General features: G+C 61.6%; 3 protein-coding genes across 3 annotated transcripts; 2 read left to right on the top strand and 1 right to left on the bottom strand.

Annotated features, from left to right (window-relative positions):
• Nucleotides 1–10: 10 nt before the first annotated feature.
• Nucleotides 11–2380, top strand: TSR2 (TSR2 ribosome maturation factor). The gene is made up of 5 exons (XM_074531283.1): nt 11–171; nt 372–462; nt 556–647; nt 1377–1613; nt 2196–2380. The coding sequence occupies exons 1-5, from the start codon at nt 91–93 to the stop codon at nt 2265–2267; spliced, it is 573 nt and encodes a 190-aa protein (XP_074387384.1). The 5' UTR covers nt 11–90; the 3' UTR covers nt 2268–2380.
• A 151-nt stretch (nt 2381–2531) lies between these two features.
• Nucleotides 2532–7816, top strand: ZWINT (ZW10 interacting kinetochore protein). The gene is made up of 10 exons (XM_074531272.1): nt 2532–2784; nt 3211–3295; nt 3677–3782; nt 4170–4336; nt 4720–4770; nt 5151–5233; nt 6396–6570; nt 6769–6878; nt 7146–7302; nt 7658–7816. The coding sequence occupies exons 1-10, from the start codon at nt 2756–2758 to the stop codon at nt 7718–7720; spliced, it is 1026 nt and encodes a 341-aa protein (XP_074387373.1). The 5' UTR covers nt 2532–2755; the 3' UTR covers nt 7721–7816.
• A 56-nt stretch (nt 7817–7872) lies between these two features.
• On the bottom strand, nt 7873–19048 carry LOC141726414 (metabotropic glutamate receptor 6-like). Its single transcript, XM_074531292.1, has 10 exons — nt 18558–19048; nt 16578–16794; nt 15715–15850; nt 14708–14862; nt 13700–13861; nt 12514–12711; nt 11765–11901; nt 10287–10830; nt 8928–9319; nt 7873–8072 (listed from the first exon to the last, which is right to left on the bottom strand). The coding sequence occupies exons 1-10, from the start codon at nt 18831–18833 to the stop codon at nt 7923–7925; spliced, it is 2367 nt and encodes a 788-aa protein (XP_074387393.1). The 5' UTR covers nt 18834–19048; the 3' UTR covers nt 7873–7922.
• Nucleotides 19049–20451: the final 1403 nt, after the last annotated feature.

Genomic DNA, 20451 nt, shown 5'->3' with positions numbered 1-20451 from the left:
CCTACGCGTCCATCGGTGATTCGGGGATCGCTCCGTGCCTCTCTCGCTCGCAGATTCGGCGCTCGACCGCGCCGCCTGCGCAGCGCCGTCATGGCGGCCCCCGGGGTGGAGGCGCGGGCGCTGTTCGCAGAGGGGGTTCGGGCCGTGCTGGGGGGGTGGGCGGCGCTGCAGGTGAGGGGGACACCGGGGACACCTGGGGACACCTTGGGGGGACACCGGGGACAGCTTCGAGCTGTGCTGTGAGGGTGGGCGGCGCTGCAGATGAGGAGGGGACAGCGTGAGGGGGCTCTGGGGGGCACTTGGGGACACAGAGGGGGCACCCCGGGACCAGCACCGGGTGTCCCCATGTCCCCCTCGGGTTGTCCCCGCAGCTGGCGGTGGCGCAGGGTTTCGGGGGCCCGCAGGGTCCCGAAAAGGCCGCCTGGCTCAGCTCGGCGCTGCTCGATTTCTTCACTCAGAACGGTGCGTGCTGCCCCTCCCCCACCGCGGGGGGGGGGGGTAGGGAGGGTCTGGGGGGGAGGGGCAGAGGTGACACCCCCCTGTCCCCCCCCTCAGCTGACCTGGAGCAGGAGGAGGTTGAAGATTTCCTGGCCGAGGTGATGGACAACGAGTTCGACACGGTGGTGGAGGACGGCAGCCTGCAGCAGGTGGGCTCCCAGTACGGACCAGTATGGACCAGTATGGAGCAGAGAGCTCCCAACAGCTGGCCAGCCTCCCCCAGGCGTTCCCAGTACAGCCCAGTTTGTCCTCGGGCTGCTCTCAGCATCTTCTAGTGGCCTTTGTCCCTCCCTGGTACCGTTGGTCCCTTCCAAGTTCTCCCAGTAGCTCCCAGTATAAACCAGTATATACAAGGATGTTCCCAACAGCCACTCCCAGTTCATCCCATTGCATCCCCAGGCTGTTCTCACCATCCTTTGGTGCTCCCAGCGCCTCCCAGTACAGACCAGTCTGTTCTCAGGGCTCTTTTACTTCGTCCCAGTACATCCCAGTCCCACACATCGCCCCTCAGCACCCCCAGACCCATCCCAGTCCCCTCCCCTGTGGTGCCCAGGTCATCCCAGTCCCTCCCAGTGGCTCCCAGTCCATCCCAGTCCCCTCCCCAGTGGTTCCCAGTCCCTCCCAGTGATCCCCAGTCCATCCCAATCCCCTCCCCAGTGGTTCCCAGTCCATCCCAGTCCCTCCCAGTGGTTGCCAGTCCCCTCCCTGGTGGTTCCCAGTCCGCTCCCTGGTGGTTCTCAGTCATCCCAGTGCCCTCCCAGTGGTTCCCAGTCCCTCCCAGTGATCCCCAGTCCATCCCAATCCCCTCCCCAGTGATCCCCAGTCCATCCCAATCCCCTCCCCAGTGATCCCCAGTCCATCCCAGTGTCCCCCTGCAGGTGAGCCGAGAGCTGGTGACCCTTTTTGCCCGGGCACAGGGAGGGGACGTTGGGGGGGTGGGGGCGGCCCTGGGGGCTCTGGCCCGGCGTGGCCCCGCCCTGGCTGCCGCCCTGGCCACCGCCTGCCCGGGGGGAGACGCCCAGAGCCCCCCAGGGACCCCCCCCACAGCCCCCCGGAACCCCCCGGAGAGAGGGGAGGAGGAGGAAGAGGAGGAGAGCGGCAAGGAAGAGGAGGAGGTGAGGGGGTGACATCATTGGGATGATGTCATGGGCAGCTGATGATGTCATTGCTGGGGGGCATTGGAGTGGGAGGGTGCTGGTGATGTCATCAAAGGGGGTGGGGATATGGTGATGACATCATGGGGTGACACTGATGATGTAATCAAATGGGGGTGTAGACTCCCTGGGAAGCTCAAGTGAGGGGGGCTGGAGGCTCCAGTGATGATGTCATTCCCTGATGATGTCATCAGAGCAGGTGGGGATGTGGTGATGACATCATGGGGTGTAACTGCAGAGCAATAGTGATGATGTCATTAAATTGGGGAGTGGAGACTTCCCAGGACCCCCAAGTGAGGAGGGACTAGGGGGTGATGATGTCATTCCTGATGATGTCATTCAGTCCTGATGATGTGATCAAGTAGAGGGAAGCTGGGCTGGGGGTGGGACAGTGATGGTGTCACCAGATTTCGGGAGAGGGACCCCAGGACTCCTGTGAGGGAAGGGGAGGGGCACCGTGACGTCGCTGGGGGATGTGTGTGACACTGATGACATCACAGGGAGGGGTGTGTGCGACACTGATGACGTCATTGTCCCCCCCAGGCCATGGAGTGCGGGACACCCCCGCCCCCCTCGGACGGCTGGACCGTGGTGCAGCGGCGGCGGCGGCGATGATGGGGGGAGGGGTGTCCTGTGTGTCCCCCCCCAGCTTGGGGGACACCCCTCCCCCACCCTGCTCCCCAAACTGGGGGGGAATAAAGGCCCCTCCCCCCATGGGGGTGTGGGAAGAGGAGTCGTGTGATTATTGGAGGGAGAGGCCGCTGGATGAGCCCCTGGCCCCGCTGCTACCGCAGAGATCACTCCCAGTATAACCCAGTCCCTCCCAGTATAGCCCAGTCCCTCCCATTGCCCCGCCCATCATGGCGGCCGCTCTGAGGGCTCCAGGGCAGTGAGGGGCGTGGCTTTCTCACCGCTCCTTGTGATTGGTTGCACTTTGCATCGATGGGAACGCCCTTTCTTCTGTCTCGCGCTATCATTGGTTGGCTAGATCGGGGGCGAGCGGTGATTGGTCAGCTAGACAAACTGGGTAGGCGCGGGCGCTGATTGGTCGCCGCCGTTCGGGTGGGCGGAGCGAGGCCGGAGCGCGGGAAGACGGGGCTGCAATGGCGGCGCGGCTGGAGTGCGCGAGGGGGTGAGCGCGCGACCCCCCCCCCCCCAAGGCGGGAACCCCTGAGGGCTGCCCGGCCGCCATCTTGGCTCGGGAGCGGCCCCCACCACCCTGCGGGGGTCTCGGGGGGTTCACTGGGTGCTATTGGACTCCCTGAGGGTTCACCGGGTCCTTACGGGCTCCTTGGGGTGACGCCCAGCCCCACACGGGGCGCTGCAGTGTGTCCCTGCCCTCACGTATCCTGAGGGCTCTGTGGAGGGAGGGGATCGCTGAGGGGTCTCCTCATCCCCACGGGGATCCTCGGGGCTACACGCGTGTCCGAGGAGGGGTCCTGGTTGTCTCCATGTCCCCACTCGTGTCATTGCGGGATATCGGGGGGCTCTCCTCGCCCCCCCCCATCCTCGCCCGTGTCCCCCCCATCCCCGCCCGTGTCCCCACACTTGTCCCCAGCGCGCTGGCAGCGCTTGAGGCTGGCCTGGAGTTGGAGGAGGAGGAAGGTGATGTCCCCACCCGGGTCCTGGTGGAACATCAAATGGTGAGACCCCAAAACTGCCCTACAGCACCTCACAATAAACCTGCAGCACCCACGTCTCCCCCATAGGTGTCCTTGGTCTCTGTATTTGCCCCCCAACACCCCTTCTAAATTTATTTCTGATCCCCCCACACTTCTCACGGCCCCCCTATCTGGCCCTGATTCTTTTAGTGACTCCTATATTTATCCCCTAAATTTTCCCAACTGCCTTATTTGTGACATCCTCCCTGCTCCCTTGTTTTCCATAAAAAAATTCTCCTTTGTTCCCTCAGTTCTCCCCTCTACACCCCATTTTTTCCCCACACCTCTAACACCTGCTCTGTGACCTCCCCCAACCCTCTTGGCACCCCAAATCTCCCGTGACACCCCAAACCTGCCCCCCAGGACACCCGGAGGAAGCAGAAGCTGCTCCTGTCCCAGCTCCGGGTGCTGAAGCTGCTCCTGGGGGTCATCGAGAACCCGGGGCAACCCCTGGCCCCCACCGACCTGCGTGAGCCCCCAAACTGAAGCCCAAAACCCCCTGACCCCCTAAACTGAACCCCAAAACCCCCTGAGCCCCCAAACTGAACCCCCAAACCCCCCTGAGCCCCCAAACTGAACCCCTGAGCCCCCAAACTGAACTCACAGCTGCCCTTAGCCTGTGTTATCCCTCCAAACCTGACCCCCCCACAAAATCCTGGGTTGACCCTGAACCTCAAAACTCCTTGATCCTTTTTGTCTACTTTGGAGGTTCCTGGGTCCCCTTTGGGGCAGAGGTTTGGGGCTTCCTGGGTCCAGTTTGGGAGCTCCTGGGACCCCTTTGGGTGGGATTGGTGATTCCCAGGTCCTTTTTGGGGTCCCTCTTGTTTTGGGGGGGCTGATTTGGGGCTCCCCCCAGGCGAGGCGATGGCCCAGGCTCGGAGGCGCTGGCAGGAGCTGAAGGCAAAGTACGGGGAGGCCCTGGGGGCCCTGGAGGAGGCCGTGCCCGCTGCCCTGGAGCAGCTGGAGCGGGGCCAGCAGCTGCTGCAGCGAGGGAAGGCAGCCCTGGAAGCACGGCTGGAACAGGTACGGGGGTCCCAGGGGGGCTGGGGGCACAGTGTGGGGTCCTGGGGTATCCCATGGGTTCTGGGGTAGGGGTCCCAGAGTGCTGAGGAGAGGTCCAGTGGGTTTGGGGGGATGGGGAGTCCCATGGGTGCTAGAGGTCCCAGGGGCCATGAGGGCTCAATGTGGGTCTTGGGGGGAGTCCCATGGGTGTTGGGGTACAATGTGGTTCCTATGGGGTCTCTGAGGGGTTGAGGGCACAATGTGGGTCCTGGGGAGTCCTAGGGGTGCTGGGTGGGTGTAAGGAGGCTGGGAGCACTGTGGGTCTGGGGGTTCCTCTGGGGGTTGGGGGCACAGTGTGGGTCTGGGGGCACCCATGGGTGCTGTTCCTCCCTTTCCCTCCCCAGCAAGAAGAGCTGAAGGTGAAGGTGCGTGAGGCCACAGAGAGACGGGACCAGGTGAGATTTGGGGGACACTCTTTGGGGTCTCCCTGCCCTGTGGGGGCTCCTGGTGGGTCCCACTTACCTTGGGGTGCCCCTGCCCACAGTGGGATCTATTCTGGGGTTCCTTCTCACTTCGGGTCTCAGCTCCTTCTCCCCCTTTTGGGGTCCACCCCCAATTTGGGATCTCATTCCTCTGCAAATTTTTCTCCCCAAATTTGGGGTCTTTTCCCCTCCTAATTGGCGTTTGTCTCACCCAATCTGGGGTTTCTTTCCCCCTAAATATGGGGTCTCGTTCTTCCCTAAGTCTGGGGTCTTCTCTCCCCCAAATGTGGGGTCTCTTTCCCTTCTAATCTGGGGTCTTTTCCCCCCAATTTGGGGTTTATTTCTCCCCTCAGCTGCTGCGGCGGGTTCAGGAGCGGCGCCTGCAGCGGCTCCGGCAGCAGGAGGAGCTGCAGGGACTGCGGGACAGAGCGGCCAGGTGAGGGCTGGGGACAGGGGACAGGTGAGGGGGTCATGGGATGGGCACAGGTGAGAAGAGTTGGGGGCCCCTGGGATTTTGGGGAGTGGTCCAGAGGTCCAAACTCAGGAGTTTGGGGGGGCCTCCAGCATGGGGGAAGGATCCTCAGGGTAGAGGAGAGCCCTGGAGGGGACCCAGTGGCAGTCCAGGTGTCCAGGTGGGGCTCCAGGGATAGTGGGGGGGATCCAGTGGAGCTATGATATTTTTTATAAAATCCTTTCCTTAGCATTTTTTCTCCCGAGAAGCCAAGAGGCCTCAGAAACAAAATATGAACAATAAATTATCTGCTGCTGTGGGATGCAACAGATGGATCTATGATTGATCTGGTGTGGTTGTTTCTAATTAATGGCCAGTCATAGTTTGGCTGTCTCAGACTGTTTGGTCACTCACAAGATTTTATTATCATTTCTTTCCTTTGTTTGTCAGCCTTCTGATGAAATCTTTTCTTCTATTGTTTTATATATAATTTTAATATATATGTTTAATATATATTATATATATTATATATAATATATATATGTAAAATAGTTTTTTGTAAAATTTTATTATTATTATTATTATTTTTATTATTATTATAAATTTTTATACATATATATATTATATATGTAAAATGGTTTTTATATATCATTATATATATTATAATATTTTATATTATATATTATAATATTATATATTATAATATATATTGCTTATATATATAAACTATATATTTAGTTTTAATAATAAGTAATAAATATTATATGTATGTAGTTTTTAATAAAAAACTATGTATGGTTTTAATATAATAATATTTTATATATATATTAATATATAATATATATAATATATATATAATATATAAAATATACATATGTATATATATAATATAAATATATAGAATATAAATATATAGAATAATATAATATATGTAATATAATGTAATGTATTACTTATAATGTAAAAATATATTATAATATAATAGATAATATTTATCATGAGATGTATCAATACATTATAAATGAAACATGTAGTCAACATTCTCATCTCTTCCCATGTCAGGCCTGCCTGCAAATTCCCACAGTCCAAGAACTCTTGGGGGGGTGTGGTTGTGTCCCCCCCACCCACATTTTGTCATTTCCTTCAGGGTCAAGGCCTCGTGTGAGCTGTACCAGAGCCTGGCAGGGGCCCAGGTGCTGCCCCCCTCCCCAGGGACCCCCAAGCAGGGGCTTGAGCTGGAGCTGGGACCCCCTCCTGGCTCCTCCCATTCCCTTCCCCCCCTTTGCCTGTCCCTCACCCCCAGTGGGGAGGTCCAGCTGCAGGTGAGTGGCTGTGGGGGGATTTTGGGGGGCTGGGGAGGATTTGGGGTCTTAGGGGATTTGGGGGATCACTGTGGGGGGAATTTTTGGGGGTCAGGAAGGTTGTGGGGATGCACTTTGGGGTTGGGGACTGATCTGGGGGTGTCGGGGGGGTTCTGGGTGGTTTTGGGGGTTTCACCACCTCCCTTTTTTTCCCCCCAGGAGCCCACCCTGGGGCTGCCCCCTCCCCTGGGCCCGGGGCTGTTGGAGCTGCAGCAGCGCTGCTGGGAGAGCTGGAGCCTCTGGGAGGAGGTGGCACACCTGAGGAACAGGTGAGGGGGGCTTTGGGGGGCTTTGAGGGCAGCTGGGGGGGTCTTTGGGGTAGGTCTGAAGGGTCTAGGGGGTAACTGGGAGGGGTAGGGGCATTTAGGATGTTAATTGGGGGGGCTGTGGGAGAGGTTGGGGGGGTCTTTGTAGAAGGTCCAGGGAATTTTGGGGCAATTCTGGGAGGCTTTGGGGTAACTGCCAGGGTAGGGGCTTGACTGGGGGGGCTGGGGGTTAATTGGGGGGCTCACCCCAACCCCCTGGTGATCCCCCAGGTTTGCTCTGGACTGGCAGCCGGACCTGGGGCTCCTGCGGGTCCTGGGGGGCCCCCAGGGTGCCCAGACCCTCTGGACGCTGCAGGTGGAGCCGGGGTACCCCAAGAATGGGGGAGTGAAACTGCTGCCCCCCCCAAAGGGGGCCCCCACCATCCCTGTGAGTCCTTTGGGGGGGTGTCTGTGGGGTGTTTGGGGGTCCCTCAGAGGGGATTTGGGATCTGTGGGACAGGGGCAATTTGAGGGTCTCTGGGGGTGGATTGGGGGTCCTGGGGGGGCACTTGGGGGTCAATGAGGGCAATTTGGGGGGGCTCCAGACGCACTGGGGGGTGGCTGGAGGTGGTTTGGGGGTCCTGGGGGGGCACTTGGGGGTCACTGAGGGCAATTTGAGGGCATCCCAGAGGCACTTGGGCATCCCAGGGGTGGTTTTAGGGTTCTTGCTGGGTTTGGGGGGACTCTCAAGGGGGCATGGCGGGGTCCTGGGAGTGACCCCCAAACCCCCTTTTCCTCCACAGGCACCCCCAGACCCCCCAACTCTGACATGGTGGCTGGAGCAGCTGGTGGGAGGGGGGTCCTGAAAAGAGGGGATCCCCCTTTATCCCCCCCCCCCATAAAAAAACCCACTGCACCCCAATAAACTCACAGCCACCCCTTCTCCAGCTCTGTCTCACCCCAACAAAAATCCATTTCTGGGGGTTTGCAGGAGCAGCTTTATTGTGGGGAGGGGGCTCTGGGGGTCAGGGGTTTTGGGGTGCTGGGGGTCCCCCAATCCGGGGGTCCCTACGGGGGGGGGTCGGCGCCGCGCCGCTTGGGCTGGTTGCGCTCGGGGTGCAGCAGGATCACGTAGACCTTGGGGGCGTAGAGGAGCCCCAGGGGCACCGAGGCCGACAGGGACATGGACACCGTCAGCGTGGCCGTCTGCACGTGCACCTGCACCCCAAAAACGGTACCCCAAAATCCTACTGACCCCAAAATCCCACTGACCCCACTGACCTCAAAATCCTACTGCCCCCAAAATCCCACTGACCTCAAAATCCCACTGACCTCAAAATTCTACTGACCCCAAAATCCCACTGACCCCCCAAACCCAGCCATTCCCCATCCCAACTGCCCCAAGGACCCATGGACACTGTCAGCATGGCCGTCTGCACGTGCACCTGCACCCCAAAAACAGCACCCTAAAATCCCACTGACCCCAAAATGCCACTGACCCCAAAATCCTACTGACCCCCCCAAACCCAACTGCCCCAAGGACCCGTGGACACCGTCAGCACGGCCGTCTGCACGTGCACCTGCACCCCAAAAATGGTACCCTAAAATCTCACTGACCCCAAAATCCCACTGCTCCCAAAATCCCACTGACCCCCCCCCCCAAACCCAGCCATTCCCCAACCCAACTGCCCCCAGGGACCCCCCAAATACCCCCAGGGACCCCAAAGCCCCCTCCTCACCCTCTCTGCCGACTGGGTGGTGGCAAATAAGATGGGCTCAAAGACAAACCAGACCATGTGTGTCCACAGTGAATCCCCAAATACCCCTAGAGACCCCACCCCGGGGACCCCCCCCAAATACCCCCAAAGAGCCCCCAAATACCCCCAGGGACCCCAAAGCCCCCTCCTCACCCTCTCTGCCGACTGGGTGGTGGCAAATAAGATGGGCTCAAAGACAAACCAGACCATGTGTGTCCACAGTGAATCCCCCTAGAGACCCCACCCCAGGGACCCCCCCAAATACCCCCAAGGAGCCCCCAAATACCCCCAGGGACCCCAAAGCCCCCGTCCTCACCCTCTCTGCCGACTGGGCGGCACCAAAGAAGATGGGCCCGAAGGCGAGCCACACCACGCACGTGGTGTACATGGCGAAGCCGATGGGCTTGGCCTCGTTGAAGGTCTCGGGGACGCCGCGCGCTTTGACGGCGTACACGGTGCAGGTGAGCATCAGCAGCAGCGCGTAGGCCAGGCAGGCCAGCGTGGCCCCCTCGGCCATGTCGCACCGCAGGACCCCCCGCGCCGCCTCGGGGTCGGGGGTCCGGCCCATCTCGTAGTCGATGAGGGCGTGGGGTGGCCGCACCAGCAGCCAGGTGGCCGCGGCCACCAACTGCAGCCCGCTGAGCGTGAAGGTGATGACCAGCTGCGAGGTGGGGCTGATGAAGCGTGGCGGTGTCACCGAGCGCTTCCCTGCGGGGTGTGGATGGGTTATGGGGGGGCTGCTGGCACCCCCAGAGCTGGCCTGGCCTGAAGGGCTGGGGGTACCCCATGTCCCTCAGCCTGATCTGGAACCCCAACACTTCTGGAGGCCCTGGAAATCACCTCCCTTGGTGGTCTCAGTGAGGAGCACAGGGTGGGGACCCTGTCCCATGTCTCTCATGCAGCCCCTCACCCCAGGCTCCTGCTCCCCAGTGCCCCTAACCCTGCTCAGAGGTGTGCCAATGCGGTTGGTCTTGGTGAGAGCATGGCACAGGTGAGACCCCAGCCCCTCAACTTGTGCCCTCCCCCTGCCCTTCACCCCAGTCTCCTGCCCCTCCTGTGCCCCCCATATGCCCTCCTGTGCCCCTCACTCTACTCAAAATATGTCAATGCCGTTTCTTAGTGAGAGGATGGCACAAGTGAGACCCCAGCCCCTCAACTTGCACCCTCACCCCAGTCTCCTGCCCCTCCTGTGCCCCCCATATGCCCTCCTGTGCCCCTCACTCTGCTCAAACATGTAGCAATGTGGTTTGTCTTAGTGAGAGGATGGTGCAGGTGAGACCCCAGCCCCTCCTGTGCCCCTCAGCTGCTCACCCTGCTTGAAGATGTAGGTTGGTCTTGGTGAGAGCATGGCACAGGTGAGACCCCAGCCCCTCACCTGTGCCCCCCAGTCCCTCACCTTGCTCAAAGATGTAGATTGATCTTGGTGAGAGCATGGCACAGGTGAGACCCCAGCCCCTCACCCTGTGCCCTCCAGCCCTTCCTGTGCCCCCCAGCCCCTCACCCTGTGCCCTCCAGCCCTTCCTGTGCCCCCCAGCCCCTCACGCTGCTGGAAGATGTGGATTGATCTTGCTGAGAGCATGGCACAGGTGAGACCCCAGCCCCAGCCCCTCACCCTGTGCCCTCCAGCCCCTCACCCTGTGCCCTCCAGCCCTTCCTGTGCCCCCCAGCCCCTCACCCTGCTCGAAGATGCGGTAGATGCGGTTTGTCTTGGTCAGCAGTGCAGCGTAGGTCAGGCTCATGCCCATGCCCAGGAAGAGCCTCCGCAGGGCGCAGACCCCCACGCCGGGCTCAGCCACCATGAGGAAGGTGATGGCGTAGACCAGGGCGATTCCGGCCAGCAGGACGTAGCTCAGCTCTCGCCCCGACGCTTTGACGATGGGCGTCTCGTGGTGCCGCACGAAGGTGGCCAGCACGAAGGCGGTGGCCATGAGCCCCAGCGTGGCCAGGGCCAGCGGGACGGCGGCGCAGGGGTGGCCCCAGCTGAGGCGCAGCACGGGCGTGGGGCGGCACGCGGTGCGGTTGGGCGTGGGGCGCAGGTGAGAGGCGCAGGGCAGGCAGGTGAACAGGTCGGCCCGGTACTGGTAGCCCCCGCAGAGCTCGCAGTGCCAGCAGCACGGAACCCCCTTCACCGGCTTCTTGCGCTCGCCGGGGCCGCACGGCAAGCTGCACACCGAGGGTGGCGGCGATGACGAGTTGGAGCCCCAGGCCATGGCGTCCTCCTGGTGGGGGAACCGTCAGGGACACCCCAAACCTCCCCAGGGATGCTCCAGGCACACCCCAAACCTCCCCAGGGACAGCCCAAATACCCCAGGGTCACCTTGAACACCTTATGGACATCCCAACCCTTCATGGGCACCTCATGGATCCCCCAAACCCTCCATGGACACCCTAAACAGTCAATGGAAAACCCAAACACCCCTCCATGGACACCCCAAATACCCCAGGGACACCCCAAACCTCCCCAGGGACACCCTAACCCTTCATGGGCACCTCATGGATCCCCCAAACCCTCCATGGACACCCTAAACAGCCAATGGAAAACACAAACACCCCTCCATGGACACCCCAAATACCCCAGGGACACCCTGAACACTCTATGGAAAACCCAAGCACCCCCCATGTGTCCCCATGGACACCCCAAACCTTTCCAGGGACACCCTAACCCTTCATGGGCACCTCATGGATCCCCCAAACCCTCCATGGACACCCTAAACAGCCAATGGAAAACTCAAACAGCTCTCCATGGACACCCCAAATACCCCAGGGACACCCTGAATACTCTATGGAAAACCCAAGCACCCCCTCCATGGACACCCCAAACTCCCCCATGGACACCCCAAACCTCCCCAGGGACACCCTAACCCTTCATGGGCACCTCATGGATCCCCCAAACCCTCCATGGACACCCTAAACAGCCAATGGAAAACACAAACACCCCCCCATGGACACCTCAAGCCCTCCATGGACACCCCAAACCACCTCAAAGACCCCCCAAACACCCCCCACAGCTACCCCATGGGTCCCCCATGGACACCCCCCCCAGGGAGAGCAGGGCATCCCCCACCCAGTACTCCCATTTGGCCACTGGGATCTCTCTGTCTGACCCTGGGGGGCACCCCATGGCTCTGGGGGGCTCGGGGGTCCCAGACCCACCTGCAGGTGCAGCCCCTGCACCCACTGCCCCACAGCCCGGTAGGCCCCGGTGCCGTTGCCCCCCTGGAACTGGAAGATGTCGTAGCGCCCGGGGGCGTCCCCGTTCTCGTTGAAGGACACTGGCGTTCCTGCACTGCCTGCACACCAGTATAAACCAGTAACCACCAGTATAGGTCCAGGGACACACCCTGCCACCCCGCAGGAAAGGTCAGTGACCCCCCAGCCCTGGCATGCCCCCACGACAGGGCAAATCAGTGCTCCCAGTATGTTCACCAGTGCTCCCATCCCACTATCCCCCAGTGCCTCCCAGAATGTCCCAGTATGGTCTCCAGTGCTGCCATCCCCCCTCCCAGTGCCTCCCAGTTCATCTCAATGCTTCCCAGTATGGTTTCCAGTGCTCCCATCCTGCTCCTGGCTCCCCCCAGTACATCCCAGTGCCTCCCAGTATGTCCCAGTACATTCTTCAGAACCCCCAGCTCCCTCCCAGTGCCCTCCAATATATCCCAGTGCCTCTCAGTGGTTCCCAGTATGGTCTCCAGTGCCCCCATCTCCCCTCCCAGTGCCCTCCAGTATATCCCAGTGCCTCCCAGTGGTTCCCAGTATGGTTCCCAGTGCCCCCATCTCCCTCCCAGTGGTTCCCAGTATGGTCCCCAGTGCCCCCATCTCCCTCCCAGTGCCTCCCAGTTGTTCCCAGTATGGTCCCCAGTGCCCCCCCCCATATCCCAGTAGGCTCCCAGTGCCCCCAGTACCGTTGAAGGCCACCCTGCGGATGTGGGTGAGCAGGCGGCGCCCGTCGGGGGGGTCCATGTGGGCACAGAGCCCCCCGCCCGGGCAGGCCTCGCCCAGCATCGAGTGCAGCCCGTGGGCCATGGCCAGCACGGCGTCGATGACGAACTGAACCTTCCCCTCCTGCTCGTAGGGCGAGTCCCGCCCGATGCGCTCCCGCCCTGGGGGACCAGAGACCCCACATGGGCACCCCAAACCCACCAGGGAACCCCAAACCTGTCACAGCACCCCAAACCCACCACAGCACCCTAAACCCATCATGGACACCCCACTTTCCCCTCCTGCTCGTAGGGCGAGTCCCGCCCGATACGCTCCGGCCCTGGGGACCAGAGACCCCACATGGGCACCCTAAACCCACCAGGGGCACCCTAAACCTGCCAGGGACACCCTAAACCTGCCAGGGACACCCCACCTTCCCCTCCTGCTCATAGAGCGAGTACCGCCCCATGTGCTCCCAGCCTGGGATGTTTAGGATCCCAAATGGGCACCCCAAACCCACCATAGCACCCTAAACCTGCCAGAGACACCCTAAATTACCTGTGAAGTGCTTGTGGGGTCTCTATGGGCCAGGGTCTCTGTGAGATCCCTATGGGGTTTCCATGGAGTCCCTGTGGGGCAGGGTACCTATGGGGTCTCTATGGGGTCCCTATGGGGCAGGACATAGGCTCTAGGACACCAGGTCTACCCCACAGAGTACCTGTGGGGTCTCTATGGGGTCTCTATGGGGTCTCTGTGGGGCAGAGTACCTGTGGGGTCTCTATGAGGTCTATATGGGGTCCCTATGGGGCAGGCTACCTGTGGGGTCTCTATGGGGTCCCTGTGGGGTCTCTATGAGGTCTATATAGGGTCCCTATGGGGCAGGCTACCTGTGGGATCTCTATGGGGTCCCTGTGGGGTCTCTATGAGGTCTATATGGGGTCCCTATGGGGCAGGCTACCTGTGGGGTCTCTATGGGGTCCCTGTGGGGTCTCTATGGGGTCCCTATAGGGCAGGCTACCTGTGGGGTCCCTGTGGGGCAGGGTACCTGTGGGGTCTCTGTAAGGCACCTATGGGGTCCCTATGGGGCAGGGTACCTGTGGGGGCTCTATGGGGTCCCTATGGGGCAGGCTACCTGTGGGATCTCTATGGGGTCTCTATGGGGCAGGGTACCTGTGCACTTGCGCACGGGCGTGCCGGGTGCCCCCGCGGGGTCCCCGTGGGCCGCGGTGCCGTGGGGCAGCCGGCAGTTGAAATCGTCCTCCCAGAACTCGTGGAACCAGAGGTTGCGCCGGTTGTTCTCCAGAGAGCGCGACGTGAAGTACTCGTCAAAGCCTGGGGGGGACACGGGGACACTGCGGGGTCAGGGGGGACCCCACAGAGCCACCAGGGACCCCACAGGGTCACGGGGACCCCACAGAACCACAGGGGATCCCACAGAGCCATGGGGACCCCACAGAATCTTGGAGTGTCCCATGAACGCCCCCCAAACACCCCCGAGTTCCCTCCAGAGCCCCTCCTGAGCCCACCTGGGTCCCCCTAGAACCCCTCAGGTCCCCCCAAAGTCCCCTAAGAGCCCCCAGAGCCCCCCCAGCAATCTCCAGTCTCTCCCAGCCTCTCTGAATACATCCCAGTCCCTCCTAATAAATTTGCAGTAGCCTCCATTCCCTCCCAGTAGCCCCCAGTCCATCCCAGTTTCCCCAGCCCTCAGTGCCCCCAGTGCCTCCCAGTCCATCCCAGTGCCCTCAGTGTCCCCATTCCCTCCCAGTCCCTCCCAGTCCCCCCAGTTCATTCCAGTAGCCCTCAGTCCATCCCAGTTTCTCCAGCCCTCAGTTTCCCCAGTCCCTCCCAGTAGCCTCCAGTCCATCCAGTGCCCCCAGTCCCCCCAGTGACACCAGTTCCTCCAGTGCCCCCATTCCCTCCCAGTGGCCTCCAGTCCATCCAGTACCTCCCAGTCCATCCCAGTGCCCCCAGAGTCTCCATTCCCTCCCAGAGTTCCCAGTCCCCACCAGTGTCCCCAGTCCCTCCCAGTGTCCCCAGTCCCTCCCAGTGTCCCCAGTACCTCCCAGTCCATCCCAGTGCCCCCAGGGTCTCCATTCCCTCCCAGAGTTCCCAGTCCCTCCCAGTGTCCCCAGTCTGTCCCAGTCCCTCCCAGTGTCCCCAGTACCTCCCAGTGCTCACCGGGCACCGAGGCTCGTTTGGGCAGGATGGTGATGGCCCCGTCGGCCGCGTCCTCCAGGCCCTGCACCGGCGCCATCTTGGCCCCCCAGCTGTCTGAGCCCACCCACGAGAAGTGGCCGGACAGGTTGGCCAGAGTGGCGGCCTCCAGCACCCGCCTGCGGGGACAGGCACGGCTACTGGGCAAACTGGGAGGGACTGGGGGCTACTGAGATGGGCTGGGGGCCACTGGAATGCACTGGGGGCCCCTGGGATGGACTGAGGGCTACAGGGATGGACTGGGAGCTACTGGGAAGAAATTTGGAGGGACTGGAATGGGTTGGGGGGCTACTGGGATGGCATCAAAGGTTGCTGGGATGGATTGGGGGCTACTGGGATGGACTGGGAGCGGCTGGGAAGGATTAGGGGTCACTGGAATGGACTCAGGGACACTGGGGGATTATTGGGATGGGACTGGGAGAGACTGGAGATCACTGGAATCTACTGGAATGGACTTGGGGCTACTGGAATGGAGTCAGGGCCACTGGGGGGTTATTGGGATGGGACTGGAGATCACTGGAATCTACTGGGATGGACTTGGGGCTACTGGGATAGACTGGGGGCTAATGGGATGGACTGAAGGGCACTGGGAGGTAACTGGCAGGGACTGGAATGGGTTGGGCGGCTACTGGGATGAACAGTGGAGGCTACTGGGGTGGACTGTGAAGGAGTGGGAGGCCACTGGGTTGGACTGGGGAGCTACTGGGAGGGGACCTGACTGGACTGGGATGAACTGGGATGAACTCTGGCATGCTGAGGAGGAGTGCTGGGGAGGGACTGGGGCAGGACTGGTGTGTACTGGTGTGCACTGGGGCAGGACTGGTGTGTACTGGTGCGTAGTGATGTGTCCCCAGAGGGATTGGGATGAGCTGGGATAAACTCCAGCGGGCTGGGGAGAGACTGGGGCAGGACTGGTGTGTACTGGTGTGTACTGGGGCACACTGGTGCGCACTGGTGTGCACTGGTCTCACCGGATGTCGTCCTCGTTGGCGAAGAGCACGACCCCGCGTGCGGTCGACGTCTCCATCAGGCGCCCGATGACCTTGGCGAACTCCCCCGGCTTCGGCTCCCGCGGGATCTTGATGGACTGGGCGATGCACAGGCCCCCTGCCCCAGTACACACCAGTATAAACCAGTACAGACCAGTACGGATCAGTGTGCACCAGTGTGGATGGGGACCGCCCTCCCTGCCCAGGCCTCACAACCTCCCCCTTGCTTCACCCTCCCAGTACAGAGGGTGAGCAGAAATCACCCTCCCAGTACATCCCAGTAAGGCCCAGTGCTTCCCAATATAACCCAGTGCCCTTACAGTGCTCCTAGCACCATTCCCAGTATAATCCAGTGCCCTCCCAGTGCTCCCAGTGCCCCTCCCAGTATAACCCAGTGCCCCTCCCAGTGCTCCCAGTATAACCCAGTGCCCCTCTCAGTGCTCCCAGTATAACCCAGTGCCCTCTCAGTGCTCCTAGTGCCCTAGTACAACCCAGTACAAACCAGTGTAACCCAGTACAAACCAGTATAACCCAGTATAACCCAGCCTAACCCAGTACACTCCAGTACAACCCAGTATACTCCAGTATAACCCAGTACAACCCAATATAACCCAGTATAACCAAGTACAGCCCAGTACAGCCCAGTACAACCCAATATAACCCAGTATAACCAAGTACAGCCCAGTACAACCCAGTACAGCCCAGTACAGCCCAGTACAACCCAGTACAACCCAGTATAACCCAGTACAGCCCAGTACAGCCCAGTACAACCAAGTACACCCCAGTACACCCCAGTACAGCCCAGTACAACCCAGTATAGCCCAGTCCAGCCCAGTCCAGCCCACCGGCCTCGCGGGAGCTCTGCACGAAGGCCTCGACGCCGCTCTCGCCGTAGTTGCCCTCGGAGGCCAGCGTGCTGACGTAGCTCCAGCCCAGCGCCCGCACCACGGCCACCATGGCCTGCGCCTGGTACGAGTCCGGCGGCACCACCCGCGAGAAGAACTCGTAACGCCCGGGGTCCGACAGCTCGGGGGCCGTGGAGGCGTAGCTGATCTGGGGGATCTGGGGACATTGGGGACATGTCAGTGGCAGGAGGACATTGGGGATATGGGGATGTGTCAGGGACAGGGGGACATTGGGGACATGTCAGTGACAGGAGGACATTGGGGATATGGGGATGTGTCAGGGACAGGGGGGCATTGGGGACATGTCAGTGACAGGAGGACATTGGGGATATGGGGATGTGTCAGGGACAGGGGGGCATTGGGGACATGTCAGTGACAGGAGGACATTGGGGATATGGGGACGTGTCAGGGACAGGGGGACATTGGGGACATGTAAGGGACAGGGGGACATTGGGGACACACAGGGGTCTGACAACTCAAGGGACATGGACGCATAGCTGATATGGGGGCATTGGGGACATGTCAGATGCATGGGGACATTGGGGACATCAGAGACATGCTGGGGACAGGGGGACATTGGGGACATGTCAGGGACAGGGGTACATTGGGGACATTGGGACGTGTCAGGGATGGGGACATTGGGGCATGTCAGGGACAGGGGGACATTGGGGACATTAGGGACACAGGGGTATGTTAGGGACATGGGAGCATTGTGAGTGTTGGGGACATCGTGGGGCCATGGGGAGATTGGGGTGAGGGGCTTTGGGGAGATCAGTGTGGAGCTGATGTAAGAGGGGTCTGGGGGCACATTGGGGACATTGGGAAAGTGAGGGGGCATGGGGGGCTCAGCCTTGAGGCGGGGACAAGAGAGATGCTGGGGACATGCGGGGGGAGACTCGGGTGACGCCCAGGGGACCTGGCACTGTGGGACCCCCCCTTCCCTGTCCCTGTCCCTGTCCCTAATCCCCCCTAATCCCCCTGGGCCATTTGCTGCCGTCCCAGGGGATTGTGGGTAACACCCAGGGGGAGGGGGGGGAAGGTTCTGGAAGGGACCCGGGGGGGGGGACAGAGGGGGACCAGGTGTCCAGGCCCCCCCTCACAGGGAGTGGACACCATGAGGGCACTGTGGGGACAGCACTGTCCCATGTCCCCTCAGAGTCTCTCCAGCCAAAATACCCCACACCAAAACACCCCCCATGCTCCCCTAAATGTCCCCAATTCCCCCCAGTGCCCCCACACCACCCCAATGTCCCCAAACACCCCCTCAATGTCCCCAACATCCCCAGTGACCACACAGAGCCACTGGACATTGGCCACCATGATGGCCACGGAGCTGGCAGAGACACCACAGCTGCCCATGTCCCCTCCATGTCCCCAGTGCCCCTCCATGTCCCCAGACCCCCAAACTCCCCCCAACCCACCACAAAAAGCTGCATCACGTGGGCCACCATGATGGACACGGAGCTGGCAGAGACACCAGCGTCCCCCGCTATGTCCTCAATCTCTCTCCATGTCCCCAATGTCCCTCCATGTCCCCAAAGCCCCCAACACCCCAAACTCCCCCCAACACACTGCAAAGAGCCGTAGCACTTTGGCCACCATGATGGCCACGGAGCTGGCAGTGGCACCAATGTCCCTTCATGTCCCTCATCCCTATTGTCCGAATTCCCCTCCACGTCCCCAATGTCCCTCCATGTCCCCAACACCTCCAAATCCCCCCAACCCACCGAGAAGAGCTGCAGCATGTTGGCCACCACAACGAACACGAAGCTGGCAGAGACACCAATGTCCCCCCATGCCCTCAATGCCCCTCCATGCCCCAATGTCCCTTCATGTCCCCCATCCCCAATGTCCCCAATTCCCCTGCACGTCCCCAATATCCCTCCAAGTCCCCAAGGTCCCCAGCTCCCCCTGACCCACCGCGAAGAGCCGCAGCACGTTGGCCACCATGATGGACACGGAGCTGGCGGAGGCCCCGATGACCCCGACCAGGCGCTCGGGCGGGGGCCGGCGCGGGGCCGAGCCGTCGGGGCAGCTGCCCTCGCCCCCCTCGGGGGGCAGGAGGCTGCGCACGAAGCTCAGCGCCTGCTCCAGCGCGTACGTGTCCCTGGAGCAGGTGTCGAGGATGCGGGCGCCCAGCGTCAGGTTAGGCAGCACGCGCGGGTCGCCGTTGACGCGGTCCAGGGCGTACAGCATGGCCTCCAGCCGGTGGATGCCCTTCTCCTTCTTGACCGGGCCGCAGGGCACCCCGGCGGGGCCGCGGGCGTGCACCGGGAACAGCCCCCCCAGAGTCAGGTCACCCTCCAGGCGGATGGCGTGGGGCTGGGTGGGCGCCGGGGGGCAGCGGCACGGCGGGCACAGGGACAGCAGGGACACCAGCAGGGCCACCAGCGGGGTCACCAGTGGGGCTGGCATGGTGGGCTGGGGGCAGAGAGAAGGGGGTTAGGGGGTGATGGGGGGAAGTGGTGACCCTCTGTGGGGCACAGGGACAGCGGGGTCACCAGTGGGGCCACCAGTGGGGCTGGCATGGTGGGCTGGGGGCAGAGAGGGGGTTAGGGGGTGATGGGGGACAGAGGTGGCTCCCTGTGGGGCAGGGGGACACAAAGACAGCAGGGTCACCAGTGGGGCTGGCATGGTGGGCTGGAGGCAGAGAGAAGGGGGTTAGGGGATGATGGGGGGCAGACTTGGGGGGCTTTCTGTGGGGCAGGGGGGCACAGGGACAGCAGGGTGGGCAGTGGTGGCACGGCAGGGTGGGGGTGGTACCCCATGGGGCAGAGGTGGCTGCCTGTGGGGCAGGGTGGGTGCCAGGGGGGGACAGCAGGGCCACTGGGGGGGTCAGCAGGGTGGGCAGTGGTGGTGGCACCCCAGGGACCAGGGGGGTCACAGGGACACCAGGGTGGGCAGTAGGGGACAGAGGGGGTTACAGGGGGTATCCATGGGGTAGGGGGGTAATGACGCCCCATGCGGCAGGGACACCCCCAATGCGGGGGGCAGCCCCCCATGGGGCAGGGGGCTCTGCCTGGAGGGAGGTTTGGGGGTCCCCAGCACCCCCCAGTTTGGGGTCCCGGCGCCCCCATCCCGCTCACCTGGCCCGTGGGTGCTCCTGTCCCTGTGCAGCCGCTGGGGACTGCGGGTGGGGGCCGCCCCTGTCCTGGCCCCCCCAAATCCCCCCAATTCCCCCCCCTCGGGGTCCCTCCAGATGCTGATGGGGAGGGGAGGGGGAGGGCTCCACCCCCAATCTCGGTTTGGCCGAACTCCCGCAATCCCGTGGGCCCCCCCCAATTAAACCAGATGTTAATTATTGGGGGGGGGGGGTGAGGGGGATTAGAGGTGCCCCCCCAACACATCCTCAGAGGGTCCCATGGTGGAGCTGAGCCCCCGGGGGGTTTGGGGGGGCCGGGAGGGCTCTAATCCCCCCCAGCTGTCGGATTATGGCGGGGGGGGTTAATCCACTGCTCATCTGCAGCCAGGACCCCCCCACCAGCACCAGATGAGGGAGGGGGACACGGGGGGGGCTGAGGGGGACTCTGGGGGGGGGGGCTCTGGGGACCTGAGGGGACTCTGGGAGGGCGAGGGGGATCCTGGGGGGCTGTGGGGACATTTGGGGGGCTGAGGGGGCCATGGAGAGGCAGGGGGGCGGGGGTCTGTGGGCGCCATGAGGGGGGTGAACCAGGAGAGCTTTGAGGGGACAAGGAGGGGACATTGCGGGGGGGTCAGTGGGTCCCAGGAGGGGTCAGTGGGTCCTGAGGGGGTCAGTGGGTGCCGGGGGTGTTCAGTGGGTCCAAGGACTGTGAGGGGGGGGCACTGGGGGGCA

Source organism: Zonotrichia albicollis, chromosome 34 (assembly GCF_047830755.1).
Source record: "Zonotrichia albicollis isolate bZonAlb1 chromosome 34, bZonAlb1.hap1, whole genome shotgun sequence".
NCBI lineage: Eukaryota > Metazoa > Chordata > Aves > Passeriformes > Passerellidae > Zonotrichia > Zonotrichia albicollis.
The sequence above is the reverse complement of the archived record's forward strand: the minus strand, read 5'-3'. Positions and strand labels throughout refer to the sequence as shown.

Excerpts from the sequence above, each read along its gene's own strand:
- LOC141726414 (XM_074531292.1), bottom strand. The coding sequence starts at position 18,833 with ATGCTGTACGCCCTGGACCGCGTCAACGGCGACCCGCGCGTGCTGCCT. Across the intron at positions 12,712-13,699 it reads GCCCGTGCGCAAGTGCACAG|GGCGGGAGCGCATCGGGCGG; the intron begins GTACCCTGCCCC and ends CTGGTCCCCCAG. Across the intron at positions 9,320-10,286 it reads CTACCGCATCTTCGAGCAGG|GGAAGCGCTCGGTGACACCG; the intron begins GTGAGGGGCTGG and ends CACACCCCGCAG.
- TSR2 (XM_074531283.1), top strand. The coding sequence starts at position 91 with ATGGCGGCCCCCGGGGTGGAGGCGCGGGCGCTGTTCGCAGAGGGGGTT. Across the intron at positions 172-371 it reads GGGGGTGGGCGGCGCTGCAG|CTGGCGGTGGCGCAGGGTTT; the intron begins GTGAGGGGGACA and ends TTGTCCCCGCAG. Across the intron at positions 1,614-2,195 it reads GCGGCAAGGAAGAGGAGGAG|GCCATGGAGTGCGGGACACC; the intron begins GTGAGGGGGTGA and ends TGTCCCCCCCAG.
- ZWINT (XM_074531272.1), top strand. The coding sequence starts at position 2,756 with ATGGCGGCGCGGCTGGAGTGCGCGAGGGG. Across the intron at positions 2,785-3,210 it reads CGGCTGGAGTGCGCGAGGGG|CGCGCTGGCAGCGCTTGAGG; the intron begins GTGAGCGCGCGA and ends ACTTGTCCCCAG. Across the intron at positions 5,234-6,395 it reads CTGCGGGACAGAGCGGCCAG|GGTCAAGGCCTCGTGTGAGC; the intron begins GTGAGGGCTGGG and ends CATTTCCTTCAG.